We start from the raw sequence: 13,475 nt of genomic DNA, 5'->3' as shown, positions 1-13,475 counted from the left end.
GTAGAGAGTGATATGGAAATTTCCTTGCATGCCCTGACGGTAATATTTCTGGTGACACCATTAGAATTCCAGGCTTCATTAAAAAGAGGGCAATCTCAGTTCTCATTGACACTGGTAGTACTCATAGTTTTATAGACTGTGAGGTGGCAAAATATTTGGCTTTTGGAACTGATCCAATTACTAGTATGTTGGTCACATTGGAAAATGGGGATGAGACTATCAATTCAGGGGTATGCTCTAACTTATAATGGACTATGGATGGTCATAAGTTCTGTGGTAGCTTAAGGTTACTACCCTTAGGTGGCTGTGATTTGTTTTGGGTGCAGATTGTTTAAGGAAACTAGGAGATCTGGTTTTCAATCTATCCAAGTTATGCATTTATTTCAAACACAATGGTAAGAAGATTACACTTATTGGTGCCCAAGACTAGGCTTTCTTAAGCATGCTAAGTGGCAGTACAGTCAAAAAATTCTTCCAAAAACACACTCACGGTCTCATTGGCTAGCTATTCTCCATTTCCACCACCAATACCCAAATTCCTCCTCCACACCCTATTGCAACTCTTCTCAGTGAATACCCTGATGTTTTCTCTGAACCAAAGAGCCTTCCCCCAGGAAGGAGCTTGGACCACTAAATTCCCCTCAAACCCAATATTGAACCAGTCAACATGAGGCCTTACAGGTGCCCTTATATTCATAAATATATGGTAGAACACTTGGTCCAAGAAATGCTTCAGTCTGGTGTCATCCAACCAAGTCATGGTCCTTTTGCATCTCCAATACTTCTTTTCAAGAAAAAGGACAACACATGGAGATTTTGTGTGGACTATAGAAGACTTAATAACACTAAAGTAAAGGACAAATTCCCAAGTAAAATTATAGATGAGTTACTTGATGAATTACAAGGGAAAAATTTCTTCACTAAAATTGATCCGAGGGATGGGTATCACCAAATAAGGGTAACTTCAGCTGACATTTGCAAAACAGCTTTTAGAACTCATCATGGTCACTTTGAATTCAATGTGATGCCCTTTGGCCTCACCAATGCACCTGCTACCTTCAAGGCACTCATGAATGATGTGTTTAAAGAGCATTTAAGGAAGTTTATTTTGGTTTTCTTTGATGACATACTTGTCTATAGTTCCATCCTGGAAGAGCATCTCTTACAGTTGCAGATTACCTTGGATCTCTTGAGACAACACCAGTTTTTTGCAAAACTTTCTAAGTGATGTTTTGAACAATATGAACTTGAGTATCTGGGGCATATTACTACAACTGAAGGAGTTAAAGCTGATCCTGAGAAGGTGTCTACCATGGTAAATTTTCCTCTTCCTACCACAATCAAGGCTCTCAAAGGGTTCTTGGGCCTCACCGGCTACTATAGAAAATTTGTGAAGGATTATGGCTTAATTAGCAGGACACTCACTGACCTCCTTACAAATAATGCCTTTCTTTGGACACCACCAGCTACTACAACTTTTCAACAACTTAAGAAGGCCATGTCTACCGGACCTGTGCTAGCCCTGCCAGATTTTAACAAGCAATTTGTAGTTGAGGATGATGCATGTGATGCTGGAATTGAGGATGTTCTCATGCAAGAGGGCAAACCCATTGCTTTTTACAATAAACCACTTGGGCCAATAGCAGTTGCCTTATCCACTAATGAAAAAAACTGCTTTCTATTGTGCAAGCTGTCACCAGATGGAGGCATTACCTCCAATGTAATCATTTCATTATTCAGACTGACCACTAGAGCATCAAGTATTTTTTAGAGAAAAAATTTCTACTATCTTGCAACAAAGGTGGCTGATGAAGCTTCTAGGCTTTGGTTACGAGATCAAATACAAGAAGGGCTCTGAAAACAAAGTGGCAGATGCACTCTCAAGAATACCTCATCCTCTTGGTACTTGTCAGGCCATGTCCCTTTCTCAACTACCTTGGACTCAAGATATTATTGCAAGTTACTGTGCAGATACCAAGGTACAAGCACTCATCGCCCAACTTACAATTACCCCTGAGGCTCTTCCTCATTTTTCTTACATGGATGGTATTTTGAGATACAAAACCGGACTCTACATTGGTAACAGTTCTGACATTAAAGAAAAAATCTTAGACTCCGTACGCTCCTCTGCAGTTGGGGGCCATTCTGGTATCCATGCCACCTACATTAGAACTAAATACTCATTATTTTGGCCTGCAATAAAAAATTAAGTCCTCATGTATGTCTCTTACTATGATGTATGCCAAAGAACTAAAAATGAACACACCTTCCATGCTGACTTGTTGTAACCTCTGCCTGTCCCTGATCATCCATGGCAACACATCTCTATGGACTTTGTTGAAAGTGTGCCAATCAATGAAAGGAAATATGTTATGTTGGTAGTGGTGGACAGGTTAACCAAGTATGCTCATTTCATTGGTCTGCATCATCCTTACACTGCCTCTTCTGTGGCTAGAGATTTCATCAATCAAGTTTTCAAGTTGAATGGACTACAACTTCTATTATGTATGACAGAGATAAAGTTTTCACCAACAACGTTTGGCAAGATTTGTTTAAAGCCATGGGAAGACAACTGAAGCTCAGCACTGCCTATCCTCAAACTGATGGCCAAACTGAAAGAGTTAACTCCTTCCTAGAAAGTTACCTCGGGTGCATGTGTGGACATCAACCAAAGAAATGACACTATTGGTTACCTCTTGTTAAGTGGTGGTATAACACAAATTATCACTCCATCCTGAAAGTATAAGTCCCTTTACTTTTCTTTATGGTTATAATCCCCCTCACCTGGCCTTTCCCTCTATCGTTATCATCCCTGTAGCTGCTGTTGAGGATTACTTGAAACAAAAAGCTGTTGTTCTAGACATTCTAAAGGATTCTCTTCACAGATTTTAGGAGAGAATGAGATTCTATGCTGATCAACATAGAATAGAGAGAAGTTTTGAAGTGGGAGATGGGGTATACCTCAAACTTCAACCCTACATGCAAGCTTCTGTGTCTTTAAGAAAAAAATTGAAATTGACAGCTAAATATTATGGGCCACTCACAATATTACAGAGGATAGGAAGTGTGGCTTACAAGTTACAACTCCTTGCTGAGGCCAGAATCCACCCAGTTTTTCATGTCTCATTACTGAAGAAGCAGATTGGGGCCAACCATTCACCTTCTCCACAACTCCCACTTATTGACAGTGATGGTCAAATGTTGATCATTCCTGCAGTTGCAATAGCCTCCAGAACCATTGTCAGAAATGGAGTCTCTGTACCTCAACTTCTCGTTCAATAGACTGATGCAACAGTTGAAGACGCCACCTGAGAAGATGCGCCACATCCACAAACGTTTTCCCACATTCAATCCTTGAGGACAAGGATTTGATGATGAGGAGGGTATTTGTCATGTACCTCGGTATGACAAACCCTTTAGTCTATGTCCTTCCTGATGCAAGCCCATACATTTAAGCCACTCTTACTGTTAGATCCTAATTCCTACAGTTTAGTCCATATGAAACACTTTAGCCCAAGCCCATACAATTTAGCCACTCCTACTGTTAGTCAAGTTCGGTCCGTGTGGTTAATAAATGTGTGAGTTATATTTTAGGAAAACCTAATTGATGGTAAGTGGAAGCGATTTGGCTCTATGCTATATGAGTGATCTCGCAGTGGTTAGGTTTGGTTTGATTGATTGCAAGCAACATCCAAAAAGTTAAGTTTGACTGATAGATTACAAGCGACATCCGCAAAGTCAATGCAATTGGTATACCATATACATCTGCAAGTCCCATCAGGCCCCATCACTGGAGAATTAGGAGTTTATGTTCTTGTCCAGCAAATAGTAGGTCCTAAACTTGCGAGATTTAATTAGATGGTTACTGTCATTCAAACTACAAATCTTTCACACTGCGGTGGCTTCTTAATCTAGATATGAGTACACTCATTGGATGATGATACTAATGATTTAATGATTTGAGGTCAAAACTCGTCAGCATCTTTATCCATCCAAGAAAACTGCACCCAAAGTAAATCATTTCATTTTAATGTAAAAATGGAAAGTAATGTTCATTACGTATGAAGAAAAAAGTATACAGCGGAATTCTGTGAAAAAAATACAACTGTCACAAAAATAAATTACCAACAGTTTTTTACAGTAAACGGACGACAAACAACTCTTGCACAAGGGAAGCAAGTTATTGTGGAACAGGAATAAATTGGAGACAATTTTTGATGGAACTCTGAATTTAAGCATATAGTTCGGAAGAGAGGCGTGGAGTGAGCAATACTTCAAGTGGGGTGGCTTTAACATTGGTGAATCCTATATTTTCAGTCATATCGATGGGTGCGTCCGAAGGTGCCTTGATATCAAACCCATGGATGACCCGAGCAAGTGCCAAGTACATCACTTGAGTTGCAAAAGAAACACCAGTGCACATTCTTCTACCGGCGCTGAATGGAATGAGTTCGAAATTCTGACCTCTAACATCCAAACCTTCCTTATCACCACCAGGCATAAATCTCTCCGGTTGGAACTCCAAGGGATCAGACCATACCTGTGGATCACGTTGGATTTTCCGGTTATGTACAATTAGACGGGTTCCTGCAGGGATCAAGTAGCCAGCTACGACACAATCCTTAGTAGATTGTCGTGGAGGCAACAGAGGCACTGCATATAAACGCAATGTTTCCTTGATTATTGCTCGGATGTATGGAAGATCTTTGATATCCGATTCTTGCACTTGTCTATCTTTGCCTACTTGGTTTTCCAACTCCTCTCGGGCCTTTTGGAGTTTGGATTGATTATTGAGTAGTAAAGATATAGCCCAAACTAAATTGACCATTGTTGCATCTGTGCCCCCAAAAATTAGTGCCTGCAACGTCATATGGAAACGGAGAACATTGTTAATTTGTGAAAATATAAATGGCCGTTCCATTGATACTATTAAAATGATACTCTAGTAGTATTTTTGAACATGACAACTGAAATTTATTAATAAGTTGAATCTCACTAGACCGTTTTCTGACTGTAATAAGATATGTTATTTTAACTGAGTTAAAGTAAGTAAAAATTAATTAAAAAAAAAAGAATTTATTTTCGGGACACAAACTTTTTTTTGGTTATACAGTTGAGATCCAAAGTCGACCATCAGTAAAATCTATCCAGAAAAATTGAAGGATTACTTACCAGGCTAGAGGATTTGCTTATGGTATCATCGTTTACAGGAGGTTTTGATGATTTCCCAATTTCTTTGTTATCGCCAAGAAGTATGGACATCATCACAGCCATGAAATCCTGTTCACCACCACCTGATTCTGAAGAAGTACTCTTGCTCCTCGTTTTATGTTCTTGTAACCATTTCTCCATCATAGCGTCGAGTGCTTTTCCATTTACCTTCATTTCCTTCTCAAACCCACCGATATCTAGCCACCCTCTCAAAAACGGTAAAGCGTCGGAAAGAGCAGAGACACCCATCAACCTGAAAAATTCTCCAATCGGTTTTGGGTACAGTCCTACAATTGTCTTACCATTATCACCACCTTCAGCAGCATCTAAACCAGTTGTACTCCCAACAGCGAACTTAACAAATATGTTTAACGTCAAACTCGCAAACCATCTTCTCAAATCTACCAATACACCATTACCACCACCTTCCGGTTTATTCAGATACAACTCGTGTAGTTCTTTAACAGATGTGTTAATCTCAGAATCCCACATATGCTGCACCAGCTGAAGCTTAGTGGTGGATAGCTCATGGTTAGCAATCTTGCGAAGCTCACGATAATACTCCCCATAAGGAGCAAATCCAAACATGGTTTGATCATAACACATGAGCCTTGGACCTGCAGTTGGCGGACGTGAAGAAAAGATTTCATCGTTAGTACCAGTATAACATTCTTTTACTACCTCCCATGAGCTCACCACAAGTGCTCGATTTGAACCAATCTGGATCATGAAAGCCGGTCCATACTTGTCAGCCAATTCTCCGAAAGTTACATAAGTCGGTTTCTTCCCACGACGGATGAGTGGAAGATGACCTACGACTGGCCATGCACCTGGTGGTTCCGGTGCCTTCGCTGGTTTCCCGATTAATTCTTTGGAACTCATTTTTATTATTTTAGATAAAAAAACAAAATGGAAGAAGAAGAAGATGAGGAAGAAAAGGAAGAAGAAATTAAGCTAACTTGTAAGTACGATCTTCATAATCAGCTACTCTATTTATGGTCTTAGTTTGAGTAATCGATAAGAGAATTAGTACAGTCAGAAGAGTTGAAGACGAAGAAGAAGAATAGTAGTTGCAAGAATGTAATGTATTGCGGACCATCTGTTGCATTATAATGTTATTAAACAGAGAAAATTAAATTTGCAACCCCAATCTTGGCAAAAAAAATCGAGAAAAGATATATGGAGATATTCAATGTTCAACTTCCAACTTTGTTTTTTTTTTTTAATTATCTTTTTTGGCATAGAAGAAAACAACACAGATTGAGAATCTTATCAAAAAGAAAAAGAAGAAATGATCATCCAAGTACACCAACCCATTTTGGAACAAATGAATAATAACAGCCCATAATACAGGAAGGCAACTGATGGCAATCAATGACATTGGGAGAAGGCTATTATTGGGCGTCACATTAGAGGGGCGTCACCTAATAGGACAAAAACGGGTCAGTCATAAGTAATCTAAAATAATACTTTTATTTAGTTAATTTTAATTTAATTAGATAAAAATTAAATTAATGAATTTTGTTGTATACTTAGTGAATTATGGGACAAAGTTTTTGTGGAAAGAAAAACTGGCCGTAAAATAAACTTTTACGGTTGTAAATAATCCAAACCTGGACGTAAAATCACTTCTACGGTTGTAAATAATCCAAATCTGGACGTAAAATCACTTCTACGGTTGGAATTAAAAGAAAACTAGAAATAAAATCAGACTCTATGGTTGGAATTAAAAAGAACCTGGACGTAAAATGAGTTTCTACGGTTGGAACTAATTCAAACCTGGACGTAAAACTACATGCAAATAAAACTCTACGGTTGGAATTAATCCAAACCTGGACGTAAAATCACTTCTACGGTTGGAATTAATCCAAACCTGGATGTAAAATCACTTCTACGGTTGGAATTAAAAGAAAACTGGCCGTAAAATCGGATTCTACGGTTGGAATTAAAAGAAACGTGGACGTAAAATGAGCTTCTACGGTTGGAACTAATCCAAACCTGGACGAACAATCACTTGTACGATTTTTAAGTTTTTATTTTAGTTAAAGGATAATCTAGACATTTTGTATATGTGTTAGGATATCCCATAATCACACTCCTCTATTGGAGTGTGACACCCCAATAATAGCCTTGTTGAGATATGAGACTCCGGACGGGTGATTTGCAAATCACAATCCATTACTAAGGTCATTCTGTGTTACCTCGAATGGTTAATTAGCTAGTTTGCCATATCTTCTTTGTTTTTACCACCTGCGTTATACTGTCAGGTCAGGTAACTGGTAAATAGATGGAATACTTAACGATATCAATTTAGTTTGTTATTGGTTATTAGAGGAGGTAATGCAAATTAAATAATTAACCGCCCATTAAAAAACCTGATGTTTTTAGGGGCCACTCGAAAGGATTTAGGGGCCAACAATAAAACAAAAAAGGTCACCCAAAGGGAAAATGTAGCCAGCCCTTATCTCGCGTAATTCGTAATGGCGAAATTACCCTTATTTATTCGGAGGATATGATAACATTGTTATCCTCCGATTGCAATCGGAAGCCAAAATATTTCCCAGACTTCCGATTGTAGTCGGTGCAGTATTAGAATGATTTCTGTTTCATTTTTTCCATTTCTTTTTCATTTGTGAGTTGTTAGGTTATAGAGAAGAAGGTGAAGGCTGCTATAATCGGTAGGGAATACAACTTAACAACCTACCGATTATAAGGAGCCACAGATCGAACCCTTGCCATATTCCATATGTTTTGAGTGTACACAACCAGCCATAACCACTTGGTTCGTGTTTTGGATGCAGCGTTAATCGGGAGTTAAATATATTACAAAACCTACCGATTATGAGTTGCCCCAAATTCAAATTTTGAAAGCTACCATAATCGGTAGATATGCTAAATACACTACCTATCGATTATTGGTTTCTCCACATTCAACTTTCGTCAAATTAGCCGTTGGAGTTTTTGGGAAAAACAAAAAGAGCCGTTGGACATGGATATTGCTTTTTCCGAAGAAGAAGATTGTGCTATTTATAGAGCGTGGGTTGTGGTAACTGCTCATGATCGTGTTCACAAGCTCCACAAATCGGAATCCGAAGAGCAGATATGGAACCATATCTTAATGGTATTTGAGGTCTTAGATGGTAATCGAATTCGAAGATCATCCAATGACATTAAGATGAGAAAGAATGCGCTCGATAAGGAGATTGACAAACTTGAAGATCAGGAACGGTTTGTTAGGAACGCTTTTCCTTGGTGGACGTATGAAAAACGAGTAAGTATCTCTGTAACTCCAACTCACATTAACAAAAGTTAGTACTAAATTGTTACTCATTCGTAATTTCAGAGAAATCTTGCGGATCGCCGGTATGTGGACCTCTACGGGAAACGATTTGAACATGAAGGATGCTACAAAATCAAGAGGGACAATTTCTATGGTCACTGGAAGTTATGATCTGTTTTAATACTTTTATGGTCAATTAGGAGTATGGATTTAGGTGCTTTTGACGAAATTGTAAGGTTAAGGCCGTTTGAATTTTATGTAATGCATGTAATCGGAGTATTATTAATATAAAAACTAGCCGATTATACGAAATCGGTAGATTATTTTGTTAAACAACCTACCGATTGTAATATTCAGTTATGTTATGAGTCAACTTTCTTTCCGATTATGGTGTTGTTTGGTTCCAGGAAACAGTTTTTTTACATAGAATAATCAAAAGGGTAATAAAAACTAAACCTTCTGATTATGGTTTATTTTGAACTTGTAATATTCGGAGGATAATTTTTTTGTAAAGTTCTGAATGTACGATGGCCCAAAAATTAGAATTCGGAAAAACTTATACTTTTCAAATTTTGTCTTTAAAATAATCGGAAGTTAAATTAGTTACCAAAACTTACGATTATGGGATGTCTAACCTTCAATATTGGCCCTTGGAACCACCTTGAGCCATGGCGTGGTTTGTTTTGAACTTGTAATATTCGGAGGATAATTTTTTTGTAAAGTTCCGAATGTACGATGGCCCAAAAATTAGAATTTGGAAAAACTTATACTTTTCAAATTTTGTCTTTGAAATAATCGGAAGTTAAATTAGTTACCAAAATTTCCGATTATGGGCTGTCTAACCTTCAATATTGGCCCTTGGAACCACCTGGAGCCATGGCGTGGTTTGTTTTGAACTTGTAATGTTCGGAGGATAACTTTTTTGTAAAGTTTCGAATGTACGATGGCCCAAAAATCAGAATTTGGAAAAACTTATACTTTTCAAATTTTGTCTTTGAAATAATCGGAAGTTAAATTAGTTACCAAAACTTCCGAATATTGGCTGTCTAACCTTCAATATTGGCCCTTGGAACCACCTGGAGCCATGGCGTGGTTTGTTTTGAACTTGTAATATTCGGAGGATAATTTTTTTGTAAAGTTCCGAATGTACGATGGCCCAAAAATCAGAATTTGGAAAAACTTATACTTTTCAAATTTTGTCTTTGAAATAATCGGAAGTTAAATTAGTTACCAAAACTTCCGAATATGGGCTGTCTAACCTTCAATATTGGCCCTTGGAACCACCTGGAGCCATGGCGTGGTTTGTTTTGAACTTGTAATATTCGGAGGATAATTTTTTTGTAAAGTTCCGAATGTACGATGGCCCAAAAATCAGAATTTGGAAAAACTTATACTTTTCAAATTTTGTCTTTGAAATAATCGGAAGTTAAATTAGTTACCAAAACTTCCGAATATGGGCTGTCTAACCTTCAATATTGGCCCTTGGAACCACCTGGAGCCATGGCGTGGTTTGTTTTGAACTTGTAATATTCGGAGGAATTTTTTGTAAAGTTCCGATGTACGATGGCCCAAAAATCAGAATTTGGAAAAACTTATACTTTTCAAATTTTGTCTTTGAAATAATCGGAAGTTAAATTAGTTACCAAAACTTCCGAATATGGGCTGTCTAACCTTCAATATTGGCCCTTGGAACCACCTGGAGCCATGGCGTGGTTTGTTTTGAACTTGTAATATTCGGAGGATAATTTTTTGTAAAGTTCCGAATGTACGATGGCCCAAAAATCAGAATTTGGAAAAACTATACTTTTCAAATTTTGTCTTTGAAATAATCGGATGTTAAATCAGTTACCAAAACTTCCGAATATTGGCTGTCTAACCTTCAATATTGGCCCTTGGAACCACCTGGAGCCATGACGTGGTTTGTTTTGAACTTGTAATATTCAGAGGATAATTTTTTTGTAAAGTTCCGAATGTACGATGGCCCAAAAATCAGAATTTGGAAAAACTTATACTTTTCAAATTTTGTCTTTGAAATAATCGGAAGTTAAATTAGTTACCAAAACTTCCGATTATGGGCTGTCTAACCTTCAATATTGTCCCTTGGAACCACCTGGAGCCATGACGTGGTTTGTTTTGAACTTGTAATATTCGGGGGATAATTTTTTTGTAAAGTTCCGAATGTACGATGGCCCAAAAATCAGAATTTGGAAAAACTTATACTTTTCAAATTTTGTCTTTGAAATAATCGGAAGTTAAATTAGTTACCAAAACTTCCGAATATTGGCTATCTAACCTTCAATATTGGCCCTTGGAACCAACTGGAGCCATGGCGTGGTTTGTTTTGAACTTGTAATATTCGGAGGATAGGTTTTTTGTAAAATTCCGAATGTACGATGACCCAAAAATTAGAATTTGGAAAAACTTATACTTTTCAAATTTTGTCTTTGAAATAATCGGAAGTTAAATTAGTTACCAAAACTTCCGATTATGGGCTGTCTAACCTTCAATATTGGCCCTTGGAACCACCTGGAGCCATGACGTGGTTTGTTTTGAACTTGTAATATTTGGAGGATAATTTTTTTGTAAAATTCCGAATGTACGATGGCCCAAAAATTTGAATTTGGAAAAACTTATACTTTTCAAATTTTATCTTTGAAATAATCGGATGTTAAATTAGTTACCAAAACTTCCGAATATTGGCTGTCTAACGTTACTATTCTAAATTGGTAAAACTAAAAACATGTTCCGAATATTGTGTCTCTTGATGCTTGAACATGCTTGAACATGTTTGAACATGCGTGACAATTTTGATTAAAACTAAAAACATGTTCAAGCATCAAGAGACACATAAGTTAATAATAATACAAGTGGGATCCCTTCCCATTTCCCCACCTTACTATTCCATCTAATTCCGGTGTTTTGGATTGTCGGTGTGATATATGGTGGTGGTGGTAGGTCATATTTGATATCTGTGAAATGCGCTTTTTTTCTTCTTTTACAATGGTTTTCTCCTTTAGCTGGTTGTGTTTTCTTTACCAGGTGTCTATCTATAATATGCATGAATTCCCTTTCTACCTGTTTTCCCTATCAAGCATAGTGTGTGATGGGGTTTATCTAAGTTATAACTTATAACCCTAGTTTCCAGTTTTTCTACTAATTAAAAAAAAGTGATGTCTGATTCGTTGTCTCCGTATTCAAGTCTCCAAACAGTGTTGTTATTCTTAAAAAGTTACTCTTATAATTCATGTGCATGTTAATATTATATTGTATAAGCCACTTGCGCCAAGTATAATTCTTCCGATTGTATACTTTTCAAACTTATAATCCTTGTTGACTACTTTGTTCTTGTTCGCTTTGTTGAGCACTTGAATTATCTTTGGCACTCCTTTCCCTTTTAGCACTGGCTGTCATTTTCTTCATCCTTTCTCGATTTTGTCTAAACAACAAAGAAAGGAACAATATTTACAAACTATACAATCGGAAGACAAAGTATGGAAATATAATCTGAATGTACACATTCGGACGTAAGAAGACACATACTATTCCCGAATACAAAACAATCGGAAGCTAACTAAACATATTTGCAACCGAATATACATCAATTGGAGTTCAGAAGCTGTAAATTTTTCATCCTACACAATCGGAAGACAAAGTGCACAACTATAACCCGAATGTACAAATTCGGAAGTAAGAAGACACAAATGTTTCCGAATAAAAAACAATCGGAATATAACTAAACATGTTTACAACCGAATATTCATCAACTGGAGTTCAGAAACTCTAAAATTTTATCCTACACAATCGGAGGTATAAAACATTATATTGTCTTCCGAATAAATACTGGCCCCAAAATGGGATTTTTCCTATATCAGAAATTTTGAGATTTTTTTCAATATATACATTCGGTAGTGAGTGTTCTTCCGAATACTGTGTGTCTACTTAAATATATTCGATAGCCAAAAAATTCATTAAACTACCGATTATTAGCAGTTTGTATCCAGGAAGATATAGCCACCAATATTCGGCAGATAATCATCAAATCTTTCTCCCGAATACTGTCGATTCGACGAATTAAAGCGAAATAAACCCCAAATATGATAGATTCTTACCTAATTGGGGCCATTTGAAGTTGACGAAGTGTTTGACTATCGGAATCGCCACCACCGACTACATTGCCGGGTACTTCTTCTTCGCGTTCTTCGCGTTCTTCTTCATTTGCAGCAACAATTTCTTTATTTCTTGCTAAAATTCCAATGTTTGGATCGATACCCCGAGCAACATTTTTGGTTCTAGGTCTGTGGGTTTCATTTCTCTTATCCATTGTTTTATAAACGAATCGACGATGTTTTGATTTTACGATTCGCGGCGATGTTTCGGTTGAACGAGGAAAATTTTTTTTTCTTCCACAATCGGAAGATAATATGAAACTGGAAGAAGAAGAGTTGAAATGAGTAGAATTGTTTTTGATTTGGTTTTTATACAGTTTTACCAGAAGGGCATTTATGTAACTTCAATATCATATAGGGTATCCCTTAACTAGAGTCTTTGATTGGGTATAAATTGATGGCCCCTAAATCTTTTGGGGTGGTCCCTAAAAACGGCGGGTTAAAAAAGTCCAATACATTTTCTTTCTCAATATTTTTCCTCTCTTGCTTATAGTGAGCGTTATAAAATAGTAATATCTGTTGTATTGGGTGACGGAATGCAAGACGTGAAGCTAACAACCTATAATATAAATACTCAACTATGTCAATGCTACCCATGCTGTAGGCGGTGCCGCGTTTAATGGCATTGAATTGAGTGCCAATGATGGGCTGATTCCATTCCGCCCATCCAAATTATTTCATCTTCTACAAAGGTGCGAGTTCAAAAAGAAATTCGCCCAATCAAAAGCCATCGGAAGTGGAGATGTGACATCATGACTTAACCACGATTATATAATTAGATTTCTAAATATAACTGTGTTTAAATTTTTGGTTAGGCA

The 13,475-nt window shown here is 37.2% G+C and overlaps 1 protein-coding gene across 1 annotated transcript; it reads right to left on the bottom strand.

The window, feature by feature from the left end:
• Positions 1-4,084: 4,084 nt before the first annotated feature.
• Positions 4,085-6,406, bottom strand: LOC113330246 (cytochrome P450 82C4-like). The gene is made up of 2 exons (XM_026577115.1): positions 5,173-6,406; positions 4,085-4,858 (listed from the first exon to the last, which is right to left on the bottom strand). Exons 1-2 carry the CDS (start codon positions 6,091-6,093, stop codon positions 4,232-4,234), a joined length of 1,548 nt encoding a protein of 515 aa, XP_026432900.1. The 5' UTR covers positions 6,094-6,406; the 3' UTR covers positions 4,085-4,231.
• Between the last annotated feature and the right edge of the window lie 7,069 nt (positions 6,407-13,475).

Source organism: Papaver somniferum, unplaced genomic scaffold, assembly GCF_003573695.1.
Source record: "Papaver somniferum cultivar HN1 unplaced genomic scaffold, ASM357369v1 unplaced-scaffold_117, whole genome shotgun sequence".
Classification (NCBI taxonomy): Eukaryota; Viridiplantae; Streptophyta; class Magnoliopsida; order Ranunculales; family Papaveraceae; genus Papaver; species Papaver somniferum.
Note: the sequence above shows the minus strand (reverse complement) of the source record. Positions and strands in the feature narration are given on the sequence as shown.